The following is a 27,391-nucleotide window of genomic DNA, read 5'->3' as shown; positions in this document are numbered from 1 at the left end:
TCAGGGCCTCCCCCTTATGACTTTTTTACCTTCGTCAACTCCTTAAAGGTCCCAACTCCTAATGCCACATCAGAGGTTAGAGCTCCACATATGAATTTTTAAGGGGACATAGTTTGGTCCATGACAACCAGTATGACTCCTGATCTGTTTTTCCTCCAAGAAATTCTTTGATTACATGTTCATTTCCTATTCTACGTCTCTCTCAAAGCGCTGAAGAATATCTGGTCCACCTTTGGAGACTCTGAAATGGTACATGCTTGAGGGGCAGCCTGCATGCTTGAGACAAATGAGAAAAACTGAGCTGAGCCTGCTTCTCAAGCTGACTGATCTGGGAGGAAGATCTCCACGAAAATCTTCTGTGGCTTCTCCCCAGCCATGTGGGCTCCCACTGCTGAGCGCGGGGAACCCTGCAGGCGTGGAGGCTGAGCAGAAGCCCTGCACTAGCCCGAGTCCTCCATTACGGGACTCCGAGAGCGCTCCCTCCTCCTTGAATCCAAGTTAAGCCTCATCCCTAATTGTGCATGTTATCCATATGGGGACTCCTACTGTAGCCCGCTTAGCCCAGGGGCGGTAGTGGCGTGAGGGCAGCCAGACACAGACGCACAGCTGGCCTGCCAGGCCAAATCAGCCCTCCCCACCCCAGGAGGGGCTGCGTGCATCATTGCCCTTCATGCCAAGCACGGTGGTTAGATTACGTGTTCCCTGAGTGGTATGGATTTCATAGTTGGTGTGTTTCTCTAGTCCTCCGTCAGGGTGTTCTGAGACAGAATGTTATCAACTGGGAAATAGCTCCTTCTCCCCTTCCCCTTCCAGTGAGTCCGACTTTGTTTAGGCAGGTCTTCCTAGCTAGCTTAAAAAGCTATGGAGAATTTCTTTTCCAAATTATATGGCCCCTGGGGACCCAGCCACCGTAAAATCACTGCATGTATTACATTGGAAAGGTAAGGCTCAAACTTGTAATACTTCCTATGTCTCGTTCTGGCACCTTGGCTTGTGAAAGGAAGTGAAGGGTTCTGTGACTTCCTCCCCTCGAAAGCTGATGATGCTGATACGTCCCACCCAGGACTGCTGGGGACTGTCTATTGAAAGAGAACTCAGCTGAAGCAGAAACTTACTTTTTTTTCTATTTTCAAGTTGGATTGAAATGATATCAACATTTGTGTTTTAGAAAAACCAAGCAACAACAGAACACACACACACACAGCTAAGCCATGCTTAGATTTTATAAAACTTAAAATGATTATATTAAAGATGTCCTGGGAGAGAGTGATCTGGTTATATAGGTTATCAGAGATACTTCTTTTCTCAGCGACTGCAAGGCAAGGGTTACCCTTCAGGTAGATGCTTTTGCATTACACTCAATTGGGTTTAAAGTGCTATATGTTTTGTCTTAGTGTGTCTTTCATTTTAGTTGTTACTGCTTCTTAACCAGTCTCAGCCAATGTCAGGTTACAGATTTTCTTCCCTCGTAAGAGGGTGTTGTAGGAGTCGCCCATTTTAGGACAAGTCGTTGATAGACCCGGAGAGCAGAAAGTGAACAGAACTCTCTTCCTGGGCATCTTGCTCTCATGACTGAATTTAAGTCATGCTTCTGAGAAGTTGTATCTTAGAAAGTTAAAGGTGGTGGAGAAAGAAAAGTCAATTTGGGCCCTTTAAAAAGTGAGCCTCAGAAAAGTGCTGAATTTCCCTAGCGTGGTGTTTTGAGCACCTACATATGACTTTGGAAGCATAAAGAATTTAATCTTTTCAAGAGAGGAAGTCATACACCATTTTTTTTTTTTTTTAAAAGGTGAGAGCTAAGGTTGACCAGAAATTTAAAAAAAAATTAGTTCCATTGTGCCGTTGAAAGTGTAGGATGGAGGAGCATTCGTTTCTGGAAGCTCTCCCTGGAGAAGAGGAGTATTTTATTTTATTTTTTTTCAAACTGTTCTGTCCTGACCACTTCTTAACCGATAGGAGCTGGCAGACAGGCTGATTGCAGCCGCTTTGCTCGTTAAGAAAGTAACAGAAAGGGGTCTGTCTTTGGACAAGTGTGGGTGCAGAACCCACGCAGCCGCCCCGTTTGCTTCAAATCGTAAAGAACCCTGTCTTGAGCAGAGGACCAGGGTAACAGTGGCCACTGTCATGAAAGGAAATCCTGGCCCAGCTGTGAAAACAACGAACCGCTCAGTAATATAATACAGGCGTGCTTGCCGTGCTGAGCTGGGCTCTCTTCTCTTGAAGTGGCTGTAAATTCATCCATCAAAGTAAAAAAGGCCAAACTTCAGGGTAGATCTTTCCACTTGTAACCTCGTAGAAACACTTTGCTTCTCTTGGTAGATACTGCTATGACTGTGGAATTAGAAGAGCTGACACCGTGAGGTGTGTGGTGTGTGTGTGTATGTATGATTGGGTGTGGTGTGTGTGTGATGTGTTACAGAAAAAGGCTTGCCTTCTAATGAACATAAACTTGAACCAAACAGGGTATGTTGGGTTTGGAATTACAGAGCCCAGTGTACTTTGCTGTGTTAGTGGCAGTGAGTGAAAGATGCTTTATCTTGTTGAAGGCCTTTAGTACCTAGTGGTCTCCATGTCCAATAAACTAGACTTGAAAAAAATTTTTTTTGAACTGGGAAGCCTTTGTTTTTGCCTCTTCTGTTTCATCCTGTTTTTATTTTTCTTCCTAAGAACCTGGGCCGAGTTTGTAAAAGTGCCACACTTTGTTTAAAAAAAAAAAAAAAATCCAACGTGGCATGCCTTTCTTCTTAAAGGGGGGTGGTCTTTATCTTTGATTTGAATAAGGATGGTCCTTTCAAGTCTGACTCAGAAGCCTTTTAGAAAGTAAAGGAAAAATTTGAGCATGATCTCTAATGGCCATGGTGTTAAGATGGTCCCTTGCAATGCAACTCATTGGTTGAAAGCATAGAGGCATAGTTAAGTGAAATCCGTCCTTTAACGTTATTGACCTTGGAGAGCACGGAGAGAAGGTTTATTTCTGTGGATTAGTTTTCCCTGCCCACAGGCCTGTACACAGAGAAGCGTTTGTGAAGGCGAAGAATGGTGTTAATTCTGAGCCCTGTGATGAAATATTAAATAAATGAGAGAAGGTAATTTGATAATGCCTCACGGTTTGGGGACAGATTCCATAAAGTAAGTACTTTTATGTAACAAAGTAGCTGACAAGGCCTAAACTCTTTGCCTCGACAAGATGACCTGGGAAAGAAATGAGCATCAGGAGGCTGGTTGACATGGGGGCCCGTGGCATTTTGACCATCTCTGTTGCTTTCAGAAGGACAGCTGCTCATTTAGCTTACATTGTGTGAGTGCTGAAAATGTTAACATACCTCAAAGTAGCGGCAAAGAATATATATCAAATTCTCTAAGACATGTTTATTTTTTAGTACTTATTTTTATTTGTCCTCACCAGGTCTTAGTTGCAGCATCTTCCATCTTCACTGTGGCAGGCAGGATCTTTACTTGCAGCACGTGGGATCTAGTTCCCCGACCAGGGATTGAACCTGTGCCCCGTGCTTTGGTAGCACAGAGCCTTAGCCCCTGGACCGCCAGTGATGTCCCTCTGACTCATATTTAACAGGTGCCGTTAGCAGACAGTTGGTTTTTCCTGCCCTCAAGGAGCTCTTAGTTTGTGACCTGAGCCCATGTAGCGAGTGTGGTGGTTTGAAAGCTCACCTGCCTTGAGCTCAGGCCACGTCCCTTGGGCATCCTGCTTGGTTTTTGCCCTCTGATCTCATGAGTCCCTTAACCTCTGGGATTGTGGGTTTTCGTGACTGTGCAGTGAGGACAGTAATGCTTCTTAGGGCTTCTGTGAAGTGTACCTTCAACGAGATGCTGAGTCTCCAAAAGCACCCGGCACAGCACCCAGCATGAAATCACACCCCCTGAGGGCCGCCCTTTCCACACCTCTCTGCGGTCTTCTCTGAATATCAGGAGGCCGAGAAAATGCATCATTTGGAGTAAAAATGGGTTTTCCTTTCTCCCTTGTGTTGATTTCTCTGTATTAAAGTTTATGAAGACTTAGAAATGATCCACGAGATACCATTCAGTTTTTTGCGTTTCTTATCCTAACAGGCTCTGCACACATGTGTTAAAAACAGAAGTAGCATAGATGTTAATCATAAGGAAAATAAGTCTTCCTAGCCTCTGACTAGTACTAGCTCTTTTGCTGAAATAATCAACGTTATCACACATCTGAGCACGAATGTTCCCTATTTTGGCTTCAACCAGTGGGCCCATACATACCTGCTAATCTGTACCTTGATTTTTGTTTTTTTTCTTACTGACAGAACATGGGCACGTTTCCTGGTTTCTCTTCCTCCTTTCACCCTATTCTTTTTGGTGGGTGCTATGTAATTTATTTTGCCTAATTGATGGATATTTAGGTGGATTCCAAGTTGTTGGCTGTTACAAACAAGGCTGGTTAAATATTCCTTTCATGTTCTAGCTCATGTGGGGAAGGACATTTATTGGCTGCATTTCTGGTTATGAAATAATTGGGCAAAAAGGCTTGTCCGTGAGCAGTTGGATATAGTCCAGTCACCCCCAAAGATGTTGAGCCATTCTTATTCCTTTCCAAGCCCCCTCCCCTGTTGATCTGTGAGGATGCTTGTTTGTCCTGCATCCTCACTGACACAGATGGTGTTTGGTTTAGCTGTCCTTACAGAATGTGTCTTTGTGGGGCTGCTGAGGACATGTTAATTGTAATCTCTGGGTGCTTTTCTCACTGTGATTCATAACACACTGGGATCTGGACTGTTCCTGGCAGGTCAGGTGAGAACTTACTCAACCAGCTCAGTGGCAGCCCTGGTAGGCAGCCTGGGGTCAGTCTTGCCTCTTAAGGGATCCTGGGCAGTCAGCTGGAATTGATAATACAGTGTTACAAAACACTCCTGTGCATAAACGCAGCCTGTTGATGCTTCAGAAAGATGCTCCAAGTGAACCAGCCATTTCCTGCTTCTCTGTTCTCACCGCTTGAATTGGCATCAGTGGTCATGTATGGATGTGAGAGTTGGACTGTGAAGAAAGCTGATCATCGAAGAATTGATGCTTTTGAACTGTGGTGCTGGAGAAGACTCTTGAGAGTCCCTTGGACTGCAAGGAGATCCAACCAGTCCATTCTAAAGGAGATCAATCCTGGGTGTTCATTGGAAGGACTGATGCTAAAGCTGAAACTCCAAATACTTTGGCCACCTCATGCGACGAGTTGACTCACTGGAAAAGACTCTGATGCTGGGAAGGATTGGGGGCGGGAGGAGAAGGGGACGAGAGAGAATGAGATGGCTGGATGGCATCACCGACTCGATGGACATGAGGTTGAGTGAACTCCGGGAGTTGGTGATGGACAGGGAGGTCTGGCGTGCTGTAATTCATGGGGTCGCAAAGAGTCGGTCACGACTGAGCGACTGAACTGAACTGCAGAGTTGGAGAGTGTGGTTTGTGTTGAGCAAGCACTAGTTCTAAACTCTCAGGGTTGTCTGTTCACTGCATTTGTGGTATTGCTCTCAGAGCTGCAGTGACTGCATATCAGACTTGATGGGGAATGGCCTGGGAGCGCTAGATTTCAGCATCGTCGTCAGTGTCACACCGCCATAGCTTCATTTACAGTCCTCAGATCAGTGAGGAAAGTACGGTCCTTGTGCATTTAGGAGAATGTAGGCGAAACCCACATCCTTAAAGCTAGGGGTTTCTTATCGTGAGCATTGTCCCAAAATCCAAGTCAGGGTGAAAGACATGAGGCTTGTCGTTTGCTCTGTACGTGACGGTTGCTCTCCAGGGAGGGAGATGGCTTGTGCTGGAAGGTTCTGTAACTTGTTGATTGGTTCCTCCACATCACTGTCCTGGTACGTTCTAGGATGGGTGGGCGGGGGGCGGTGTGGAGGAGAGGAATCACCATCTCTGTGGCCTTTTAATTGTGTACCGTTACGAGTAACATTTGTCTCTAGCACTTCACAATTATAAATTAATAATAACAACCCATTAGAAATTACTGGTGTTGTAAGCCCCAAGCTCCTTTGGGCATCTTAATAAAAATGATAATTAAAACCATAATTTACAGTAAATGGGGACACTGCCCAAGTAAATCCACAATATGGAGAAAATTAAAAAACTCAAACTGGAAGGAAGCTTCGTAGCACTGGAGGAAGAAAAGGGCCTTGTCCGTGGCCCGACTTGAGCAGCTCTGTTGGTGTCTGTGGGCCTGGCTTCCCAGCCTGGGGCTCTCCTGGGGGAATCTGCGGCTCCATCTCTGTCTCCCCAACCTGCTGGCGAGCCTCCCTGGCTGTGGCACCTGTGTTCCCTGTTTGGGTAAACTGTTTGCCAACCCTGGATCCTGCCTCAGACTTAGATTCAGGCTTTGTACATTTTTTGCTTCCTGATGGTTTTCTAATTTTCCCCTTGGCTGTCGAGCATAAGAAGGTACCCCATCCCTTCTGACTGGTTACAAGGCTTCAGTATCCTCAAGCAGCCCATCTTTTGCATGACAACCAGAGTCTTAGGCAGTGGACCATCAGGGAGTCCCCAGCGGTGTCGTCGATGGATTAGACACTAATAGCAGCAGCATTGGTAATAATTCATAGTGCTACTCTACTCTTGAATTCTCACCAGTCTTTGATCTCATTTTGCCATGCACTCAGTCTTTTTTTTTTTTTTGGCTTGATTGGTTCCTTTTTATGCTCCTTGGTCCCAGTGTAGTTTTGGGTACAGCGTTCCTGTGAGCACTCAGGGACTCTAGCGGAAGGCAGGGCAGCTGGGTATAGGAACCGGCACCACAGACCCAAATCCCTGCATTGGTGCCATCGCTTCTGCCTGTGCAGAGCCAAGCGCTGCTGCTGGTCTGAAGGTGTCGCGAGCATCCTTCTCGCGCTTGATGGAGTGGCGTTTGGCGGACCTTAAACAGCATCTCTAGCAGCTCCGGGTGAAGCCTTCTTTGAGATTCGGCAGATCACGCGTGAAGATTCTGACTGAGGCAGTTTCGTGGTCAGGCTTGCACCCCGTCTCCAGCCGGGCTCTTCTCCGTATGATGTGCGTCTGAGCATCTGATGTCTGCCGTGGTCTGGCGAGTGTGCTAGCCTTCCGGGGTGACCATGGGCAACAGGGGAGCCTGAACCCCGTGTCTAGGCTGCCATGGCTCCTGGGGCCTGCTCAGCACCAGTGGAATCAGGGGCCCAGTGTGGTTTGATTGAAAGCATTTACAGAGAACCTGGACATCTGCCGTTGGATGTATTGATATAGTCTTCTGATTTTTTAATGCTGGCAAGTGATTCATATTAGGAAGGAAGAGAACATAGAAGGATGGAAGAGAGGGCAGGACAGAGAAACAGGGATGAATGGAGGCAAAATGTGGGCCAGAGGAAACAGGTCCATGGGCTTGATTTACTACTCCATGTCACCAGTTTCTAACCTCGATTCTAGACAAGTAAACCTCGTGTAAGATAAGCAGGCATTTCATATCTTTGAAGTAGGTTTTCCCTTTAATGTTTGTATGCAAAGCTTGAAACCTAGGTCAGGGGGATATGAAACCCCTACGGCGACTTGATTTTCCCGATTGGATCAGATAAAACAAGTGCTAGAAAACCAGTGCTGCCCGTTGTTTTAAAATGTCTTCCGTTAGTTTCTTGGTATTATTAGCTTTAAATATTCCTCTGGACACAATCTTGCTACCTCCATGCAGTTAAGCTGGTTCAATTTAAACATTGTCATAAAGTTAATTTTTTATAAGATGAATCAGGTTATTAAATTTAGTAAACCATTGCCTTCATTATTTTGCACAAACTTTGGCACTGTGCAGAGTTGGCTTAGCACTACTACGTTTAGCTAATTAAACTGGTCATCAGCTTTGGTATTACTGGAGTGACGGATGCTATTCTCATGGGCTTTTCCTGGACTTGAGCAGTAGGTAGCATTATTAAACTTTTTAAAATTTTATTTTATAAAACTCCACACACAAGAGATATGGTTTGCTATAAAAGTGTTATTGTCCTTCCTGTTAAACCATTGTCTTTTGAAATATCCCTGCTTTGTTTTTGCTTCCAAGGCAGTTGCACAGGATAAGAAGATGGAATTGTCCACTGCCGCTTTTAAAGGTAGACTTGCGATGTGTAACGCACGGCTTAGATAAAGGAAGATCGATGGAAGAGTGTAATTTCACACGACGCAGGGACAGATAGTCCAACCGTAGCTACAGTTAGAAGTCATCTGAAGGAGAGAGAGTGCAGACTGGTGTCCACAGCCTGTTGCTGCCTCAGCATCAGATGTGCTGTTTTTGGTAATAAGAAGTCGTCTGCCATTGTTTGTCACGTTGAGATGGCATGTTTGGGAAAATAAATTTTGATAGAATAAGGGCATGCTTCTCCCCCCCCCACCCCCCGATTTCTAGATAGTGTCATTCAAAGCTGTCATAATTGGTATTTTTGCAGGATTTCAGTATTTATTTGTGTTCTAAAAGGAAGTTTGAGGGCCATCTGTGTTTTCACAACTTGGGTTGTTTTCAAACAGTCCAGAATTGTAGCCTGTTTGCTAACCTGTAAGAACATTCGTCTCTTTGGCAGGTATTTATTGAACCCTACTGGGCCTTAGTCCTGTGAGACACAGAGATGGAAAAGGCACTGATTCTAAGGAATTTGCAGTTATCCTGGTAAACTAGATAAATAAAGCCCTAGGACCTGCTTGGCCCTATGTTATGTTGATGCTTCCTCAATCCATTAAAAAAAAAAAAAGTTTGCTGTGGCACGTGAACTCTTGAGATCTAGTTCCCTGACCAGGGATTGAACCCAGGCCCTGTTCATTGGGAGCATGCAGTCTTAGCCACAGAGTTCCTGTGCTACATCTAAGCCACGGCATAGCCAAATTAATAAATACATCAATTAATTAATTTTGCTAATGAGTGATGAGGCGTTGCCTCCACTATCTTCCCCCACTCCCCATGTAATTTTTTTTATGTTGTTTAATTGCTAAGTCGTATCTGACTCTTTTTGACCCCATGGGCTGTAACCCACCAGTCTCCTCTGTCCATGGGATATCCCAAGTAAGAAATGGAGTAGGTTGCCATTTCCTTCTCCAGGGGATCTTCCTGACCCAGGGATCAAACTTGTATCTCCTGCATTGGCAGGCAGATTCTTTACTGCTGAGCCACCAGGGAAGCCAACTTTTTTTATACTCTTGGGTGAAAAAGTGATGTGAAATATTTCTTTGGATTGCTCTGACCTGGAGATAGGGACACAGAGTCCATCCTTTCCAACAAAATTGGGGTGGGAAATGTCCTGCGATTGCAAATGAAGTGTTTCTTGGCCACTTGACACTGCCTCCCTGTGGCCGTCAGCATGTCTTTAACCTGAGGGGTGAGGCACGTCGGTCAGGTAGACTTTGTCCTATGCTTGGGCCCATGCAGCTCTGAAATGGCTGGGCTACAAAACATGGTGTTTTACTTCTTTTGCTTTCCCTTGTGATCTGGGTACCTTTTGCTCACTGGTGACAAGGGGTAAAATTGGTATCATGGATCCGAATGAATGAATTTCCGGTTATCGTTTCTTGCCTCAAAGATCCAGGTTTGAGCACCTTTTAGTACATGCACCAAAGAAGAGGCAAGCAGATTGAGATGCACAATATCTCAGATTTGATTTTTTTTGTGTGTATTTTGACAGATTCAAGTATAGGAGGTTGTCCTTAGATAATGGTCAATGACTGTATCTTGGGATATGGAGCTTGGCATAAACGGAGGTCCGGTGTGTTCTTAAATCAGTACTTAGACAGATGGAGTGGTAGATCTTGTGGCTCATTTCTTTCTTTCTTTTAAATATTTACTTATTTACTTGACTGTGCTGGGTCTTGGTAGTGGCACATGGGATCTAGTTCCCTGACCAAGATTGAGCCCAGGCCCCCTGCCTTGGGAGCATGGAGTGTTAGCCAGTGGATCACCGGGGAAGTCCCTCTCTAATTTCTCTAAATGCTAGTTGGTGTTGAAACTAGTTAACTCATGGGTTGCTGTTGGGAGCAGAGCCTGGAGAGAGTTTTTTAAGTCATGAAGGCTGTGCTGTATTTGCTAGTTCATACAAATTAGAGAGAAAGCTCTGGATTTTCTGCTGAAGTGGATTTTGGAAAGGATCAGCCATTAACGTTTGTTTTCCCACCAACTGTGGTTAACATTAGACTCCTAGTGTGCATTTACTGTTCACTCCCCATTTTATTAAGAAAAGATGACTGTGTTTCCGATGGGTTAAAGGCACAGCCTGTGTCTGATAGCTTATAAATAGCTAGAGCTGGGTCAACACAGACGTGTCAGACTCCTAATCTGAGTCTTCCACTGTGCTGTGCTGGGTTCCCTTGAGAGCGAGTTTATATAAATAGGCTGGCCTCCATGAAGACTCGACCTGTGTTTGCCTCTTTCACGTGGCAGTCTCAGTAGGATAACGATACTCTGATTGTTCATACATACGAACATTATCTTGGAAACACTAATCTGTGATCATCTGACCTGGCTTTGGCTTAATCACATTGCTGCCTTCTCCAGTTTGTTTGTCACGGCATACTCTGTGATTTTCCACACAGTTTACAAGGTGTGGTGTTTTACACTTTAGAACAGTGGGGTGATAGTCATGCTCTGAAATTAGACTCCTCCCCTCCCCTCCCTTCTCTTTTCCTGTCAGTCGTGTATAAGAGTTCTAGGTGCTCCATGTTCTTGCCAGCACTTGGTGTGGTCGTTATTTATTTTTTAATTTCTAAAAATTTTAGCCATTGTAGCAGTAGGTATGTGTTACCATCTCATTGTATCTTTAATTTACATTTGACCAATGTTTCCACTGTTTCCCCATCTATTTCCCATGAAGTGATGGGAAACAAAGCCATGATCTTTGTTTTCTGAATGTTGAGCTTCAAGCCAACCTTTTCACTCTCCTCTTTCACTTTCATCAAGAGGCTTTTGAGTTCCTCTTCACTTTCTGCCATAAGGGTGGTGTCATCTGCATATCTGAGGGTATTGATATTTCTCCCGGCAATCTTGATTCCAGCTTGTGCTTCTTCCAGCCCAGCATTCCTCATGATGTACTCTGCATAGAAGTTAAATAAGCAGGGTGACAATATACAGCCTTGACGTACTCCTTTTCCTATTTGGAACCAGTCTGTTGTTCCATGTCCAGTTCTAACTGTGGCTTCCTGACCTGCACACAGGTTTCTCAAGAGGCAGGTCAGGTGGTCTGGTATTCCCATCTCTTTCAGAATGTTCCACAGTTGATTGTGATCCACACAGTCAAAGGCTTTGGCATAGTCGATGAAGCAGAAATAGATGTTTTTCTGGAACTCTCTTGCTTTCTCCATGATCCAGCGGATGTTGGCAATTTGATCTCTGGTGCCTCTGCCTTTTCTAAAACCTGCTTGAACATCTGGAAGTTCATGGTTCACATATTGCTGAAGCCTGGCTTGGAGAATTTTGAGCATGACTTTACTAGCGTGTGAGATGAGTGCAATTGTGCGTGTCAGACTTAATTTTTTTGGGCTCCAAAATCACTGCGGATACTGATTGCAGCCATGAAATTAAAAGACGCTTACTCCTTGGAAGGAAAGTTATGACCAACCTAGATAGCATATTAAAATGCAGAGACATTTCTTTGCCATCCAAGGTCTGTCTAGTTAAGGCTATGGTTTTTCCCGTGGTCATGTATGAATATGAGAGTTGAACTGTGAAGAAAGCTGATCACCGAGGAATTTATGCTTTTGAACTGTGGTGTTGGAGAAGACTCTTGAGAGTCCCTTGTACTGCAAGGAGATCCAACCAGTCCATTCTAAAGGAGATCAGTCCTGGGTGTTCATAGGAAGGACTGATGCTAAAGCTGAAACTCCAATACTTTGGCCACTTCATGCAACGAGTTGACTCACTGGAAAAGACTCTGATGCTGGGAGGGATTGGGGGCGGGAGGAGAAGGGGACGACAGAGAATGAGATGGCTGGATGGCATCACCGACTCGATGGACATGAGTTTGAGTGAACTCCGGGAGTTGGTGATGGACAGGGAGGCCTGGCGTGCTGTGATTCATGGGGTCGCAAAGAGTCGGTCACGACTGAGTGACTGAACTGAACTGAATGACCAATGAGTTCGAGCCTCATGAAATAGTTGCGTTTTCCTCTATTATGTGGAAGAGCTTATGTAAGATTAGCATTTTTAATTTCGTAAATGCTTGGTAGACTTTATTGTTCAAGGCAAATGGATCCAGAGTTTTCAAAAGAGTTTTCTTTAAAAAGTTCAGATTTTTTCAGTTGTTCTCTTCTTGTAGCAGTTTTAAAGTGGTGTCTTTCTGGGAGTTTGTCGTTTTCAGCTCCATCTTAAACCTGTTGGTGTACGGTCATTAATTGTGCCTTGTTAAGATCATTTTCAGTTCAGTTCAGTCGCTCAGTCGCGTCCGACTCTCCACGACCCCATGAATCACAGCACACCAGGCCTCCCTGTCCATCACCAACTCCCGGAGTTCACTCAAATTCATGTCCATCGAGTCGGTGATGCCATCCAGCCATCTCATTCTCTGTCGTCCCCTTCTCCTCCCGCCCCCAACCTTTCCTAGCATCAGAGTCTTTTCCAGTGAGTCAACTTGTCGCATGAGGTGGCCAAAGTATTGGAGTTTCAGCTTTAGCATCAGTCCTTCCAATGAACACCCAGGACTGATCTCCTTTAGAATGGACTGGTTGGATCTCCTTGCAGTCCAACGGACTCCCAAGAGTCTTCTCCAACACCACAGTTCAAAAGCATCAATTCTTCGGCGATCAGCTTTCTTCACAGTCCAACTCTCACATCCATACATGACCACGGGAAAAACCATAGCCTTGACTAGACGGACCTTGGTTGGCAAAGTAATGTCTCTGCTTTTTAATATACTATCAAGGTTGGTTATAACTTTCCTTCCAAGGAGTAAGCGTCTCCCAACTTCATGGCTGCAGTCAGCATCTGCAGTGATTTTGAAGATCATTTTAGGGTTTGCAGAATCCGAATGCTGCCGTTTTTGCTGCCGTTTGTGCGCTCCCTTGTTCACTCAGGTGTCTGCGCTCATGTGTGATTTCTCTGTTTGTCTCTCTTTCTGGCTCTTTGTCAGTTTTATTTGTTTTTTCCCCAAGGAAATGACTTTCGGATTCTTTGTTCCTCTGTATTTTATGTGTTTTATTTTTATTACCTTCCTTCTACTTTCTTTATGTAATCAGCTGCTTTAAAATTTCCTCTAACTTAATAGATGCTGAACTCATATTTTCTTCCAATATGTATTTATGGTTATAGATTGTCCTTTTTCCATGGCTTTAGCTATGTTCTGTAAGTTTTAATATGTAGGAGTTTTATAATCATTTAGTTTAAAATATTTTCTGGTTTTCATAGTAAATTTTTGAGTCATAATTTTTTGTTTAGAAATGTGTTGCTTAGTTTCCAGATGGGAATTTTCTAGGATCTTTTTTTGATTTCTAATTTTATTCTACTATTGTCAAAGGGCATATTTTACAGTTTTAATGTTTGTTTGAAATTTGAGACTGTTGCCCTGCACATATTCAGTTCTGGTAAATATTCTTTAAGTACTTGAGTGTACGTTTTGCTGTTGTGTTCAGTCTTTAATATTTTCACTGTTTATCAGTGATTTAATATTTTCCGGTTTATCAGTTAAAGTCAGAAATTTTCTATTAGTTCCTGTTTATCAACTGATTTTTATGTTACTGTTATGTTAAAATCTTTCACTCTGGTTATGAATTTGTGTGTTTCTCCTCTTAATTCTGTCAACTTTGACATATGTGTGTATGTATATAAATTTAGAATTGTCCCATATTCCTCATGGATTAGAACTTAAAATTCTGAAATATTCAGGTTTTTCTCTTATACTTCTTTTGGTTCATCTTTACATGGTATGTCTTTTTCCATTCTTTTAATATTTTATCCTTATATTTAAGGATATAAAACAAAACATATGCACTTTTGTAAGGAGCGTATTGTGTGTGTATATATATATGTTTTATTCAGTCTGACAGTCTTTTGTTATGATTGCAGTTTTTAGCTCACTTTACTGGGATTACAGATATATTTGGGGTTAAATATATTACTTTATTATTGGCTTTCTATGTAACTTTTTTACATTCCATTTTTCTCCTCTTTCTTGTTTTTTTTTGTTTTTAAAAATTATTTTACTTGCCCTTCCCTTAACTGGTTCAGTTTGTAATTTTACTATTATTTCAGTGGTAATTGTAGCGATAACATCCTGTATTTTTGACTTACTGAGGTTCTCACATAAATTAGCACTTTCTGGGCAGTGCAGGGGTCTTAGAATACTTGAATCTCAAGTAGTTGCCTCCTGGGTTATGTGTCATTATTGTCAATATAGTAATACTAGGTATGGTAAATTTACAAACTATTACTATTATTATTTAGAGTTTTTCATCTATTTACCCTTTATATTACTCTGTCATTTTCTGCAATCCAGATTTCTATCTAGGGTCCTTCCCTCCTCTCTGAAGGGCATCCTTTAGTATATTTCCTCTATTGTAGAAGTGCTGAGGATATATTCTCTCAGCTTTTGTTTAAAAATCTTGTTTCCGTTTATTTTTGAAGGGTATTTTCACTGGGTATAGAAGAACCAAATGCTGGCTCACCTCTCTTGGCCTTTCAACTTCTCTAGATATTAGCCCCCCAGATTCTCAGTCATACCGTTCCTCTGATGCTCTCAAAGAGGATGTGTGTGTGTGTGTGTGTGTGTGAGTGAGAGTGTGTGTTTTTTTGTCCAGCTTTCTAATTGTTCTCAGCGAGAGTGTGGGTCTAGGAAACTGAGTGGCCATTACTGGAAGTAGAAGTGCTGGAAACATTTAAACTAGTTCAGAGCGCACTGTCAGGAACTTATTGGCAGATGCTTGTTTTACTTTCCAGGTTTGTTTTCTCTGGTTAGACTGTGGACTCTTGGAGGGCAGTGACCATGTCTCAGTCTTTGTATATCCCTACTCTTTGTATTAAACGCAGGATCTGGTGGTTATCAAGCAGCGATTCAAAGGCTGGCTGTGCCACAAGCTCTGCTAAGGCTTGGCCTTCACCTTTGAAATCGCTGTGTTCCTGGGCAGGTTTTCTCAACCTCAACACTGTAGACATTTGAGCCAGATGATTCTTTGCTGTTGGGCTGTCCTGGGCCATATAGGATATTCTGTAGCATGCCTGGCCTTTACAGGCTAGACACCAATAGCACACCCCGCTTCCTGCCCCACAGGAAAGTCAGTATACATTTGCCGACTGCTGAAAATGTCTCAGAATATTTGCAGATTTCTTCTGGGGGCAAATCCCGTCTGATTGAGATCCACTAGAGTAATGCATAAGGTGCTCAGCAGAGGCAATTCAGCATCATGAGTTGGTGCTTTTGCATTTGTGTTTTCTAACGTGGACTTTCCTTTAAACCACAGGATTTGAAACTGCCAAATCTTTCGCCCTCCATGGTGCACACGTGATCCTGGCCTGCAGGAACATGACGCGAGCCAGTGAAGCCGTGTCCCGCATTTTAGGAGAATGGGTAAGCGGGCGCTTACGTTTTTCTTTTTAATTGTCAAATACACATGCTGGGATAAACACTTGAAGGTTTTGGTACAGTTCATAAAGTTTATTGCTCTTGGAATAATGTTTTCTCTGTTTTTAGTCATACTCTCTTTGTTTATTTATGAATGGAAGGACAGGCAAGCCGTTCATAGTTTGTTTATAGTTCTCTGTCAATGTCATCTGCTTTATTAGTCAGAGGTTCAAGAATGTTTACTCACTTAGCTCGTTTATTAAGAAAAACAGAATGTGGTTGACGCCCTTGAGAGTGACTGAGAGGTTATATGTGGTTTTTAGAATGACAAAGGAGCAGACTTTAACCCCATCTCAGTTTTTCCTCTTTGCTTTTCTCTGTGCAGATGTGGGTGTTAATATGTCTGTGTGCACAAACCTGTATTGAGGGCAGTCAGTGCTCTTGGGGTTAAGGATATAGCATCAAATAAAACAAAATACCTGCCCTCATGAGCTTCTGGGTAGGAGAAACAGACCATAAAGGGATAATTAAAGTTTAACATGGTGTCAGGTTGTTATAAATGCAGTGGAGGCCAGTGAAGCAGAGAGAGGGGTCAGGAGTGGACGGCGTGGACTGTTTCAGCTTGGGTGGTCAGCAGAGACCCCTCTACAGCTGACATTGGATCCAGGCCCTGAAGAAACAGTGAAGTAAGCCGTGCGCATGTCAGCGGAAATACTTTGCATGCACGTGCAAAGGGGGTGGAAATGTGTCTGGGGGATTATAGGCTCCGTGGGGACGCTCGTGTGCCTGGAGCCCAGTGGAGCGGGAGGAGGTTGCAGAGGGGCTCAGACTCACTGTGACGTGAGAGGCTTTGAGCCAGACTGACACAACTGTTGAGTGATTTTTTTTTTTCTTTTTTAACATGATCACCGGGCTTTGAAGTGACATACAGAGCTCATAGAGCTTTCAGCTGAGGGTGGAAGACAGATCAAGCCAAAGAAAGATAAACATCAGTGTAAACTTGAAAAGAGGCAAAGTGGTATTCCAAAATGGTGAACGATGCCAGAGAGGTAGGGGACATTTGGAGTCCCCGAGAAAGAGGTGGCTGAGCTGAGATCTCAGGAAGGATCAGGGGAAAGGGGAGAGAAGGGTCAGACTGGGCTGAGGGGGTGGTCTGTGTGGTGGCTCTGGGACGGGGGAGACAGGTGGGTGGAGTCGGGTGTGGAGGGGGCTGGATAGTCCTTGCCAAGATTGTCTTCATGCCCTGAACACCGTGGAAGATTTCTTGCCATCCGAAGAAATAGACCATAGTCTGTTTAAGAGAACGTCCGCCCTTCTGGACTGAGAAGTTACGAAAGTCAAGAAAAGGGAGATTTATTTCTGCTTTTTCAAGCAGGATTTCAAACTTAGTATATTTTAAATGAACCCTTGTCCTGATCTCACTGGATTTATTATTTTGAGCTAAATTAAAAAACAGGGCCCATTTTTTCCCCCAGTTATCTTAGCATCTTTGTAACTCCAGAGTTAGAAAAATGTATTAACCTCTACTAGGTGGCATAGAGTAATCTTTAGAGATGTATAGAGAATGAATGGTCATATGTGCATATGGTTTGAATCTTCATAAAGTGTATACGATGAAAAGTGAAAGTCCCTTGTGTTCTTCTCTTGGGGGTAAATATCATTAACTATTTCCTGTATGTTCTTCCAGAAAAGGTGGTGTACACTAGCCAACACACCGACATGCTGTTACGTAGTTTGATTTTTTTTCCACTTAGTACTAGAGGAAGTCTTTTATTCTTAGCGCATAGAGCTACCTTGCTGCTCTTAACTGTCGTGTGACCCTCCACCATGTGTTGATGCTGTCATTTATTTGTTTGATCTTCCAAGTGATGCTCTCGTAAAGTTCAGTCTCTCGCATTTTCATCCAGAGTTGGCTCTCAACTCTGCCGCAGTGGGCCATTCTTTTTTTTTTAGATTTATTTTTAATTGAAGAATAATTGCTTTACAATATTGTGTTGGTTTCTGCCGTACATCAGCATGAATCAGCTATGGATATACATATGTCCTGTCCCACCCACCTCCCACCCCATCCCACCCCTGCTAGGTTGTCACAGAGCCCTGGTTTGAGCTCCCTGAGTCACACAGCAAATTCCCACTGGCTGTCTTTTACATGTGGTAGTGTTTCCATGCTGCTCTCTCCATATTCCTTTGCATTTAAGTACCACATCTTCTTTATCCAGTCCTCTGTTGATGGACATTTAGGTTTCTTTCATGTCTTGGCTTTTGTAAATAGTACTGCATTGAACACTGGGGTGCATGTAGCTTTTCGAGTTATTGTTTTCTCTGGATATATGCCCTGAAGTGGGATTGCTGGGCTTAAGTATTCAGTTAAATGTTAGTTAGCTGCTGCTGCTAGTAATAATAATAAAATAATTTCTTATTCATACATGAACGTACAAAGGAATGTTTACTTTTCTTAACCTCTCCAAGTGGCCGAAAGAGGAGCTGTAGGGAGTGTGTTTATCAGCATGACTCCAGTGGAGGTGCAGTGAATTTTTTCTGTCTTCATATGTCTCGACTCCTACGTTTTAATAGATGTGTATTTAGTTTGTTGATGAGTATTTTCCAGTGGAACTCATATTAGCACTCAACTGTCATTTGAAAAGCCATCTTAATTATTGATGTGACTGCTTTTTCTTTTGTATTTACAGAGAAACACACTTTGCATATATTTAGGGAAGATTGTTAAGGGATCAGTCATCAGAACAGCACACAGTGGTTTATATCAGAACTGTTATTGAGAAGGCAGGGAGATGAGGGCTCAGAGAAAAGATCTGTCAGTCGGAGGTAGTGGAATGTGCACGTGTTGGGGAGAGTGCGCGCGCTCAGCTGGGTGTCGCCGTGCGGTTTGATGCTGGGGGCTGAGGTGTCGTAATTATTCTGGTTTCAACAGAGTTCATACCTGGCCTGTTTATTGAGTTGGAGTGAAGTCGGATACTGCAGCCTCACTGATAAGCATCAGAGAATAGTGATTTCACTATCATTGTCAGGTGTGGAGTACTTGGTGCCAGCCTGCCTGTTAGCCAGTTTCCTGTGCTTTTAATGGATGCTGACAGCCTGCTTTCATGGCGCGGCAGTAAGGAGTGAGGGGGCAGGATGCCACGTAAAACATCGCTCGAACTTTTAAGAACTGCTGGAGAAATCTAGCTCCTTCTAGACTCTTTCTGATCCACTCAGTGACTTCATGATCCTGTGTACTTTAGTGTTTGTGGGCCTTTCCCCCACTCTCCTGTGATCAGTTCAGTTCAGTTCAGTCGCTCAGTCGTGTCTGACTCTCCGCGACCCCATGAATCACAGCACGCCAGGCCTCCCTGTGCATCACCAACTCCCGGAGTTCACTCAAACTCATGTCCACAGAGTCGGTGATGCCATCCAGCCATCTCATTCTCCGTCGTCCCCTTCTCCTCCCGCCCCCAACCTTTCCCAGCATCAGAGTCTTTTCCAGTGAGTCAACTCGTCTCATGAGGTGGCCAAAGTATTGGAGTTTCAGCTTTAGCATCAGTCCCTCCAATGAACATCCAGGATTGATCTCCTTTAGAATGGACTGGTTGGATCTCCTTGCAGTATAAGGGATTCTCAAGAGTCTTCTCCAACACCACAGTTCAAAAGCATCGATTCTTCGGCGATCAGCTTTCTTCACAGTCCAACTCTCACATCCATACATGACCACGGGAAAAACCATTGCCTTGACTAGACGGACCTTGGTCGGCAAAGTAATGTCTCTGCTTTTTAATATACTATCAAGGTTGGTCATAACTTTCCTTCCAAGGAGCAAGCGTCTTTTAATTTCATGGCTGCAATCAGCATCTGCAGTGATTTTGGAGCCCAAAAAAACAAAGTCTGACACTGTTTCCACTGTTTTCCCATCTATTTCCCATGAAGTGATGGGACCAGATGCCATGATCTTTGTTTTCTGAATGTTGAGCTTCAAGCCAACCTTTTCACTCTCCTCTTTCACTTTCATCAAGAGGCTTTTGAGTTCCTCTTCACTTTCTGCCATAAGGGTAGTGTCATCTGCATATCTGAGGTTATTGATATTTCTCCCAGCAATCTTGATTCCAGCTTGTGCTTCTTCCAGCCCAGCGTTCCTCATGATGTACTCTGCATATAAGTTAAATAAGCAAGGTGACAATATACAACCTTGACGCACTCCTTTTCCTATTTGGAACCAGTCTGTTGTTCCATGACCGGTTCTAACTGTTGCTTCCTGACCTGCATACAGGTTTCTCAAGAGGCAGGTCAGGTGGTCTGGGATTCCCATCTCTTTCAGAATGTTCCACAGTTTATTGTGATCCACACAGTCAAAGGCTTTGGCATAGTCAATGAAGCAGAAATAGATGTTTTTCTGAAACTCTCTTGCTTTCTCCATGATCCAGCGGATGTTGGCAATTTGATCTCTGGTGCCTCTGCCTTTTCTAAAACCTGCTTGAACATCTGGGAGTTCACGGTTTACATACTGCTGAAGCCTGGCTTGGAGAATTTTGAGCATGACTTTACTAGCGTGTGAGATGAGTGCAATTGTGCGGTAGTTTGAGCATTCTTTGGCATTGCCTTTCTTTGGGATTGGAATGAAGACTGACCTCTTCCAGTCCTGTGGCCACTGCTGAGTTTTCCAAATCTGCTGGCATATTGAGTGCAGCACTTTCACAACATCATCTTTCAAGACTTGAAATAGCTCAACTGGAATTCCATCACCACCACTAGCTTTTTTCGTAGTGATGCTTTCTAAGGCCCACTTGACTTCACATTCCAAGATGTCTGGCTCTAGGTCAGTGATCACATTATCGTGACTATCTTGGTCGTGAAGATCTTTTTTGTACAGTTCTTCTGTGTATTCCTGCCACCTCTTCTTAATATCTTCTGCTTCTGTTAGGTCCATACCATTTCTGTCCTTTATCGAGCCCATCTTTGCATGAAAAGTTCCCTTGGAATCTCTAATTTTCTTGAAGAGGTCTCTTGTTTTTCCTATTCTGTTAGAAGAAGCTTAAATCCGATAATTTGCCTTTATAGACAGAAGGCCTTGGGGGTGATGCTTTCTTTCATGTGATGTGTGTATGTTGAGGGGAGGAATGTGGGATGGGTAATCTACAAGCCTGATGTCTGTCTAGTCAGGCAACTTGGCTTGGAAAAACTGATCATTACTCAATGCATCACAGAGTGTAAGGCTCTTCCCTGTTGTTGTGAGTGATCTCTAGCTAAACAGAAATATAAAAACTCTTAATCTTTTTAATAGTTATGGACTGTTGGGAAAAGTTCATCCGACATCAGCTGCTAGATTTGTTCCTCATTTCTTTGCTTTAAAAATTGTTTTTATGTATAGTATTGGATTTTCAATAAATTTAAGTATGGTGTAAACAAGTCTGTACACCAGCAAGAACTGTATAAACCACTCGCTTTAATCAATGTGTGCTTAGTCACTCAGTCGTGTCTGACTTTAGCAGACACGCACACACATACACACAGGCAGAAAGGTTCTACCTTGGGACATTTTTGTTTACAAAATGTCATCTCCTTATCATCACCTGCAGGTGGGATTGGGCATTCATAGCTGTCTCTGTACTCGGCACTCTGCTTATTGGCACTTGGCAGTGAAATATTTGTGTATGTGTGAAACCCATCTTGCAGATGAGGCTGGAAGAAGGGGGAGGACTTTCTCAAGCTCACACAGCTGGGAGCTACATGGTGGACCCAAGGTGTGAAGCCGTGTCTTCCGACCCCAAAGCCCATCTCGTTACTCAGTCCAGAATGACTGGTGCGTGTTGTGGTGGAAGACGGGCCTATTTCATGGGCTTGGTTTCTCTGTCCATGATGTAAGGGTCCCTGTGGTTCTCCAGCAAAGAGAGCCTTACTGCTGGCGTTTCGAAACCCAGTTGCTGAGCCTCCCCTCCCCAAGGAAGCTCTTCCCAGACTTGCATTTCAACAGTGTATTTACTGTTGAACTTCAGCTGCCTCTTTGCCCTTCCCTGTCACAGACTCAGGAAAGATTCTTTATCAGATAATAAATTATTCATCCCTCTCATAAACATAATCGGTTGCTAAAATATTCTGAGTTACCTCTGTCTCCAGAATGCCTAAAACTTGTGATTGGTTCTTCTTCTCCTCTTAAGTTTTTCCTTTTCATTTCTCATTCTGAAATTTTTGCATTGACTTATTAATCTTGCCTGTTATTCATTGTCTTTGATCACTGTCTCCTTGTCTTTGTGTGTGTTGGTTTTTTCACTCAGTATTGAACTGAATATTGCAAACTTTACATCCGTTGTAACCTTTGCATAACAAGGGCTATGATTTACTGCTGAGTTTTAAGGAGCACAAAGTCGAGCGTAGACGGAGAGCTCCGATCCACCACTCCCAGCCGCGTGAGGCTCGGTGCGGATGCACTCTTTCATCAGTATGAGGCCCCTGAGTTCTTGTTAAACAGTATCCACATCGTGGGGAGAGATGGATTTCACCTTCAGATGATGTTCAGCCAGTGGTCGACCGATCTTGCTTCTGGCCACTAGGCGTTTAGGCTCCATCGTTTAAGAGGAAAAAAGTACGTGTGAGACTGAGTTTCGTGTTTATTTATTATGGGGCGTCTACAGAGAGTCTCAGACATAGCCGTTGTTACATGAAACAGAGAAGAGACACAGCCGTTGAGCCAGTAAAACCTTCCATGCAAGGCCAAACAGAGATACAGCTGTACATGAGGCAGCGTCTCAGGGTGGGTTGGCTCACGCCACAAAAGGTTAAGGTTTATTTTAAGTGTACATTTAAAAACGACTGAGTTATAATTTACAGGGAGGCAGCCCAGAGGAGTAGAGGGAGCCCCAGCTCTGGAGTCAGCCCTGGTTTGGACATGAGTTCGCCGTGCCTCCCTGGGCACATTGGTTGTGCTCTTGGCTCATTTACCTGTGGGGAGGGAGTGGTCCTGGTAACGGTTCATTACGCGCATTCTTGCACAGAACTCAGCATATGGTAAAGACTGAGAAAAAAAAAGACAGTTTCTGGAGAGGCCGGCTTGTTCAATACAGATCCCTAAAGAAGGCACACTCTCAGAAATCTTGTTGGAAGATGTGTTTCCTCTTATACCTTTAAAAAAAATATATTGATTAGAGCCCTCGGAAGTAGCCAGGCCTCCCTGCTTCTTCCCGTCAGAGTGTCAGGTCACACTGAGATGAGCTGAGGTGAGGAGAGGGCTCCATCCTTCTCCGGGGGCAGGAGGGGCATGGGGAAGTGACTGGCCGTGTCGCTGGTACCGATGCCTTGGTGTGGCGCTGGCTGTTGCTGGCAGAGGCCAGGTTAGTGCTCGAGGTGTGTAGCTGGCAGAACCAGCGCTCTGTTCCTGGGGAGCTTACCTGAAACTAAGCCCCTGCCCCTTAGCAGCTGGGGACGCAGATATGCCTGGAGTTTGAAGACTTTAGAACTAAGTGGCCGTGGTAGTTTTAAAATCTGTCCACACATTCCTTTTTTTTTTTCTTTTAAAGTATTATTTTAATATGTATTTTCACTTTATTTTTGGCCGTGCGGGGTATCTGTTGCTGCGTGCAGGCTGTCTCTAGTTACATCGAGCATGGCCTTCTCATTGGGGTGGGTTCTCTTGCTGTGGAACACCAGCTCTAGGGCGCATGGGCTCAGTAGCTGCGGCTCACAGGCTTAGTTACTCTTCGGCATGTCGGATCTTCCCGGACCAGGGATTGAACCTGTGTCCCTTGCATTTGCAGGTGGATTCTTAACCACTGGGCCACCAGGGAAGTCCCTACACATTCTTGGATGCCCCTTCCTTTCAGACATGGATCCTAATTCTCCTCCCCTCCAGTGCGGGCTGGACATAGTGATTCACTGTTCAGGGAGACAATGTGGCAGAAATGATGGTGCGTGACTCACAGGAAGGATCGTAAAAAGCTGGTGGCTTCTTCCTGCCTGGCATCGTGGATCGCTCAGTGTGGGGGAAGCTAGCTGCTGTGCTGTGAGGGTGCTTGGGCGTCCCCATGGAGAGCCCCTGGGATAAGGAACTGAGCCCCGTGTGACAGGCCTCCCGAGGGAGCCCTCTTGGACTCCTCTGCCCCTGTCAAGCCTGCAGACGACTGTGGCTGATAGGTCGATGGCAACCGCACCAGAAATCTTGAGTCAGAACCATCCCAATTCCTGACCTAGCGAGTCTCGGTGAGACAGCAAATGCTTACTGCCTTAAAACTCTATACCTTGGGAAACGTGTTGCATAGTGGTGGGTAACAAGCATGGGGTCCTGGCCTCAGGGGAATAGGATCTTAGAAACTGGACAGTGAGTGCAAAGGACAAGATGTGGGGACTCGCCCAGAGATGGCCTCTGAGTGCAGGGAGCCTTACGTTCTTAGGGTGATGTCAGCTGTCTCAGTCACCGTGTCCCACCTCCTCCCACCGTGGAGACCACTGACACAGCTTCTCTGAACAGAGCTCACCCAGATTTGGCTTAAATGCTTTCAGGGATGGATAGGCTTCTCACTGCAAAGACAGCCCATCCTGTTTCTACGCATCTCGTAATTAGACAGTTCTCCTGAAGATCGAAGGCAGGATCTTTCCTGTCTTTTCCCCACCAACCTTCTCATCAGAACCTACCGAGCACTCACATCTCTCAAATTCCATAAGTAATAAATCCAAAGTTATTGAAGACACAGGTTACTGAAAGTTGGCAGTAAGGCTGGCCGCTCTCATTTCTTTGCATCCTGTGTCCCTTTTTTTAAATTGGAGTTTGGGATGCATGTAGTAAGGCTCAGCAGCTGGGGAGAACCCATATGATCTGGTGGCCTTCAGCTGGTACCGGGTGCAGAGCCCGGACCCACTGGGCCTTCCTAGGAGTTAACGCATCACCGCGAGCCAAGTGCAGAGTCTCCCTCTAAAGGACTGAAGAACACTGCCCTCATCTGCCTGGCGGTTCTCAGGTTCTGATTGTCCCAGCCACACTGTGATCTGTACGTTGGTAGCCGGGAGGAACTTCAGTGCATCTCTGTAATGGCTTTGTTGTTGTTTATTGAGAGGGAGACTAATTAACTTTGATTATTGCACTAATATTATGGCACTTTGACAGTCCTTCAGATTTATGACTCTGGGAAAATAAACAAATGAAATGCAGGTGCTGGAGCAGAAAGAATAAGTTATTACTGAACTTTAATTACCTGGAATGTTTTAGCCAGGAGAGAATTAGTTGATGAATTACAGGATGTTGAACCCCGCATCAAATTGTGAGCAACATGCAAACAGAAATGAACAGGATGCTGGGAGTGTGCTGCTCTTAAGGGAGGAAAGGAGAGGGCACATCTGATAGTGATCTGAACAATGTTTCAGCGATTAATCCCTGTTTCCAGTCCTGTTCAGAGCTTGGTCCCTGACCCCACTGTCAGCATCACCTGAGAACCTGTTAGAAATGGAGATTCCTGGGCTCCCCCTGCCTGAGACCTTGTAGATCAGAGTTTCTGGAGGTGGAGCCCAGCGGTTTGTGTTTCACAGTCCTTCCAAGAGATTCCAATGTATTGCTCTTCAGTTCTCATGCTATTTGACTTTTTTTTTTCCCCAAATAAAAGGGCAGGTACAGATTTTTCCCTCTTTTTACAAAAATCAGATGGTATTCTTAAAACCTCATTCACCAGCTAACCCAGAGATTCTCAGACTGTTTAAAAAACTGTGTAGATCTTATTAAACATTTATTTTGTACTATATGTAGTGGGTGCTCTGAGACAGTTTATTATACAGTAAGTACCCTACATACAAACCTTCTTCAGTTTGTGAAAAGTTTTGAAAGTTGTGAACTTTCAGAGATGGCAGCGTGTATTCGCGTGTCCAATCACGTAAATTAGTTCATCTGTGGTGTACAGTGTCAAGTGTGTGCATCCTAGTTTAATTTTCCTTGTAGTATTTCCTGCTCTGAGAACTTTTAACAGATTGGTGGTGGTGGGGGGGGAGGTTCCTGCTGCTTAGAAACTCTGTGAAAATAGAGAAAAACACATTTACTTATCTGCAGCCCTCTCTTAGGAGTAGGGTGACAGTTTATTGTTCAAACCAGAAAATGCTGAGAGCCATAGGGTCATAATAATTATCCCAGGAGAAGAGGCAGCAACTGGGAGAGAAGTGGGGACATCCGAGCAGCCCTGTCAGGTGCAGGTACCCTGGCCATCCACCCTGGCCGGGCTGTGTACGGGAGAGGTGCAGTCTGGCTTCTGATAAGCCCCGCACCAGCCTTCGTCCCTGCAGCTCTTGGTCCTCTCCTGACCTTACTTTTTAAGAACTTGCTGCTTTCATTCCCGTGAAAGCCCGGCCAGCCTCTAGCCCAAGACCGTCTCCATTCCTTGGACAGTTGCAAAGCTAACTGCAACTCCAGATCTTTCATTGTCAAAGTTGGGGAGATTCTTTTCCCATTTCTTGCCTCCCCGAGTCTTCGCTGGGGCTCGTGTGCACCTTGTTGTGGCCTGTGGGCTTTGCTTGTTGCGGAGCACGGCCTCCAGGGCACACGGTCTCTAGAGCTCCTGGGCTCAGTGCTGTGTGAGGGGACGGGGACTCTTTTCTTAAGTCTTTACTGAATTTTTTACGATATTGCTTCTGCTTTGTATTTTGGTATTTTTGACCCAAGGCGTGTGAGATCTTAGTTCCCTGACCAGGGATCGAACCCACACCCCCTGCCCTGCCAGACACCCTTTCGTGCAGTTTCTCCCATTGTCTGGACCCTTCCAGAGGCCCGGGGGGATAGTGCTGTGCACCTGAGGAACGGAAATGCAGTGTTGATGTGGGACTGAGCCCAAGTCCATAATGTGGGCTCTATCCAGAATTCTTGCAGTGCCATTTAGAAATGCACAGCGATCATCAGAACTGCCTTCCACTCGGGATGGTTCATGGCTTGTCTGGTCTGGGTATGTGGGTAAGTGAGAGCTGGTTAAGTGTTTTTTTTCAGCTCTGGTTAAATTTGCAACATTGGAGGAGATGCTGGGGCACTTGGCAGCGAGGTTGATGATGAGAGCCTTCATAGGCTTGGTGGCCTCCTTGCAGGCCTGCCAACAGCTCTGGGGAGACATCAAAGAAAAGCAGAAATAATTCTACGTTTCCTTAAGGTATATGTGAAAAAAATTAAGTTCTTTTTAGTCATATATGACTCATTGGGTTTGAAGATCTTCTTTTAGCCGTCACTTGCAGAGGATCCAGTGAAGATGGGAGCTGGTTTGTGCAAGAGTGATGTGATGGAAGAGTCAGTCATGAATTAGTGAAGTTTGTCTTTTTAGGGAGCGTTTTGGATTGCAGGATGACATTTGCGTAGACTGGTGTTGTAAAATGATAGCATTTGGGGATTGGAAAGGACTTTCTGGGATCATCCAGTTTACCCCTCACCCCGCACTCGACAGATGGGGAAACTGAGGCCCAGAGAGGGTAAGTGACCCTGCGGTGTGACAGGCAGGGATGCCTTCTTTGAGACGGCTGTCATACTACCCATTTGTCTGCTGTGAAAAAAAAAATGTGTGCATGATTTTTTTTTTTTCTAAAAAGACAATGGAACTGCCTGTAAGATGGGAACCGAAGCATCCAACACTTCACGCTACTTGGTCTCGATGGCTAGTTCAGTTCTCGTTTTGATGGCGGTGGTGATGACGACACAGTAATAGTGGTGGTGGCGGTGGTGATGACGACACAGTAATAGTGGTGATGACGACACAGTAATAGTGGTGGCGGCGGTGGTGATGACGACACAGTAATAGTGGTGATGACGACACAGTAATAGTGGTGGTGGCGGTGGTGATGACGACACAGTAATAGTGGTGGCGGCGGTGGTGATGACGACACAGTAATAGTGGTGATGACGACACAGTAATAGTGGTGATGACGACACAGTAATAGTGGTGATGACGACACAGTAATAGTGGTGG

The 27,391-nt window shown here is 44.6% G+C and overlaps 1 protein-coding gene across 6 annotated transcripts in view; it reads left to right on the top strand.

Moving 5' to 3' along the window:
• The window catches only part of WWOX (WW domain containing oxidoreductase), a 958,567-nt gene that overhangs the window by 38,184 nt on the left and 892,992 nt on the right, over positions 1-27,391 (top strand). For all 6 annotated transcript variants that reach the window (XM_088830823.1, XM_055413076.2, XM_088830822.1 and 3 more), the window contains exon 5: positions 15,391-15,497. In XM_088830823.1, coding sequence (XP_088686949.1) covers positions 15,391-15,497 — 107 coding nt within the window. The remainder of the gene's footprint in view (positions 1-15,390; positions 15,498-27,391) is intronic.

The sequence above is a fragment of the Moschus berezovskii genome, chromosome 22 (assembly GCF_049115385.1).
Source record: "Moschus berezovskii isolate FMDL1 chromosome 22, NW_MosBer_1.0, whole genome shotgun sequence".
Taxonomy (NCBI): Eukaryota; Metazoa; Chordata; class Mammalia; order Artiodactyla; family Moschidae; genus Moschus; species Moschus berezovskii.
The sequence above is the reverse complement of the archived record's forward strand: the minus strand, read 5'-3'. Positions and strand labels throughout refer to the sequence as shown.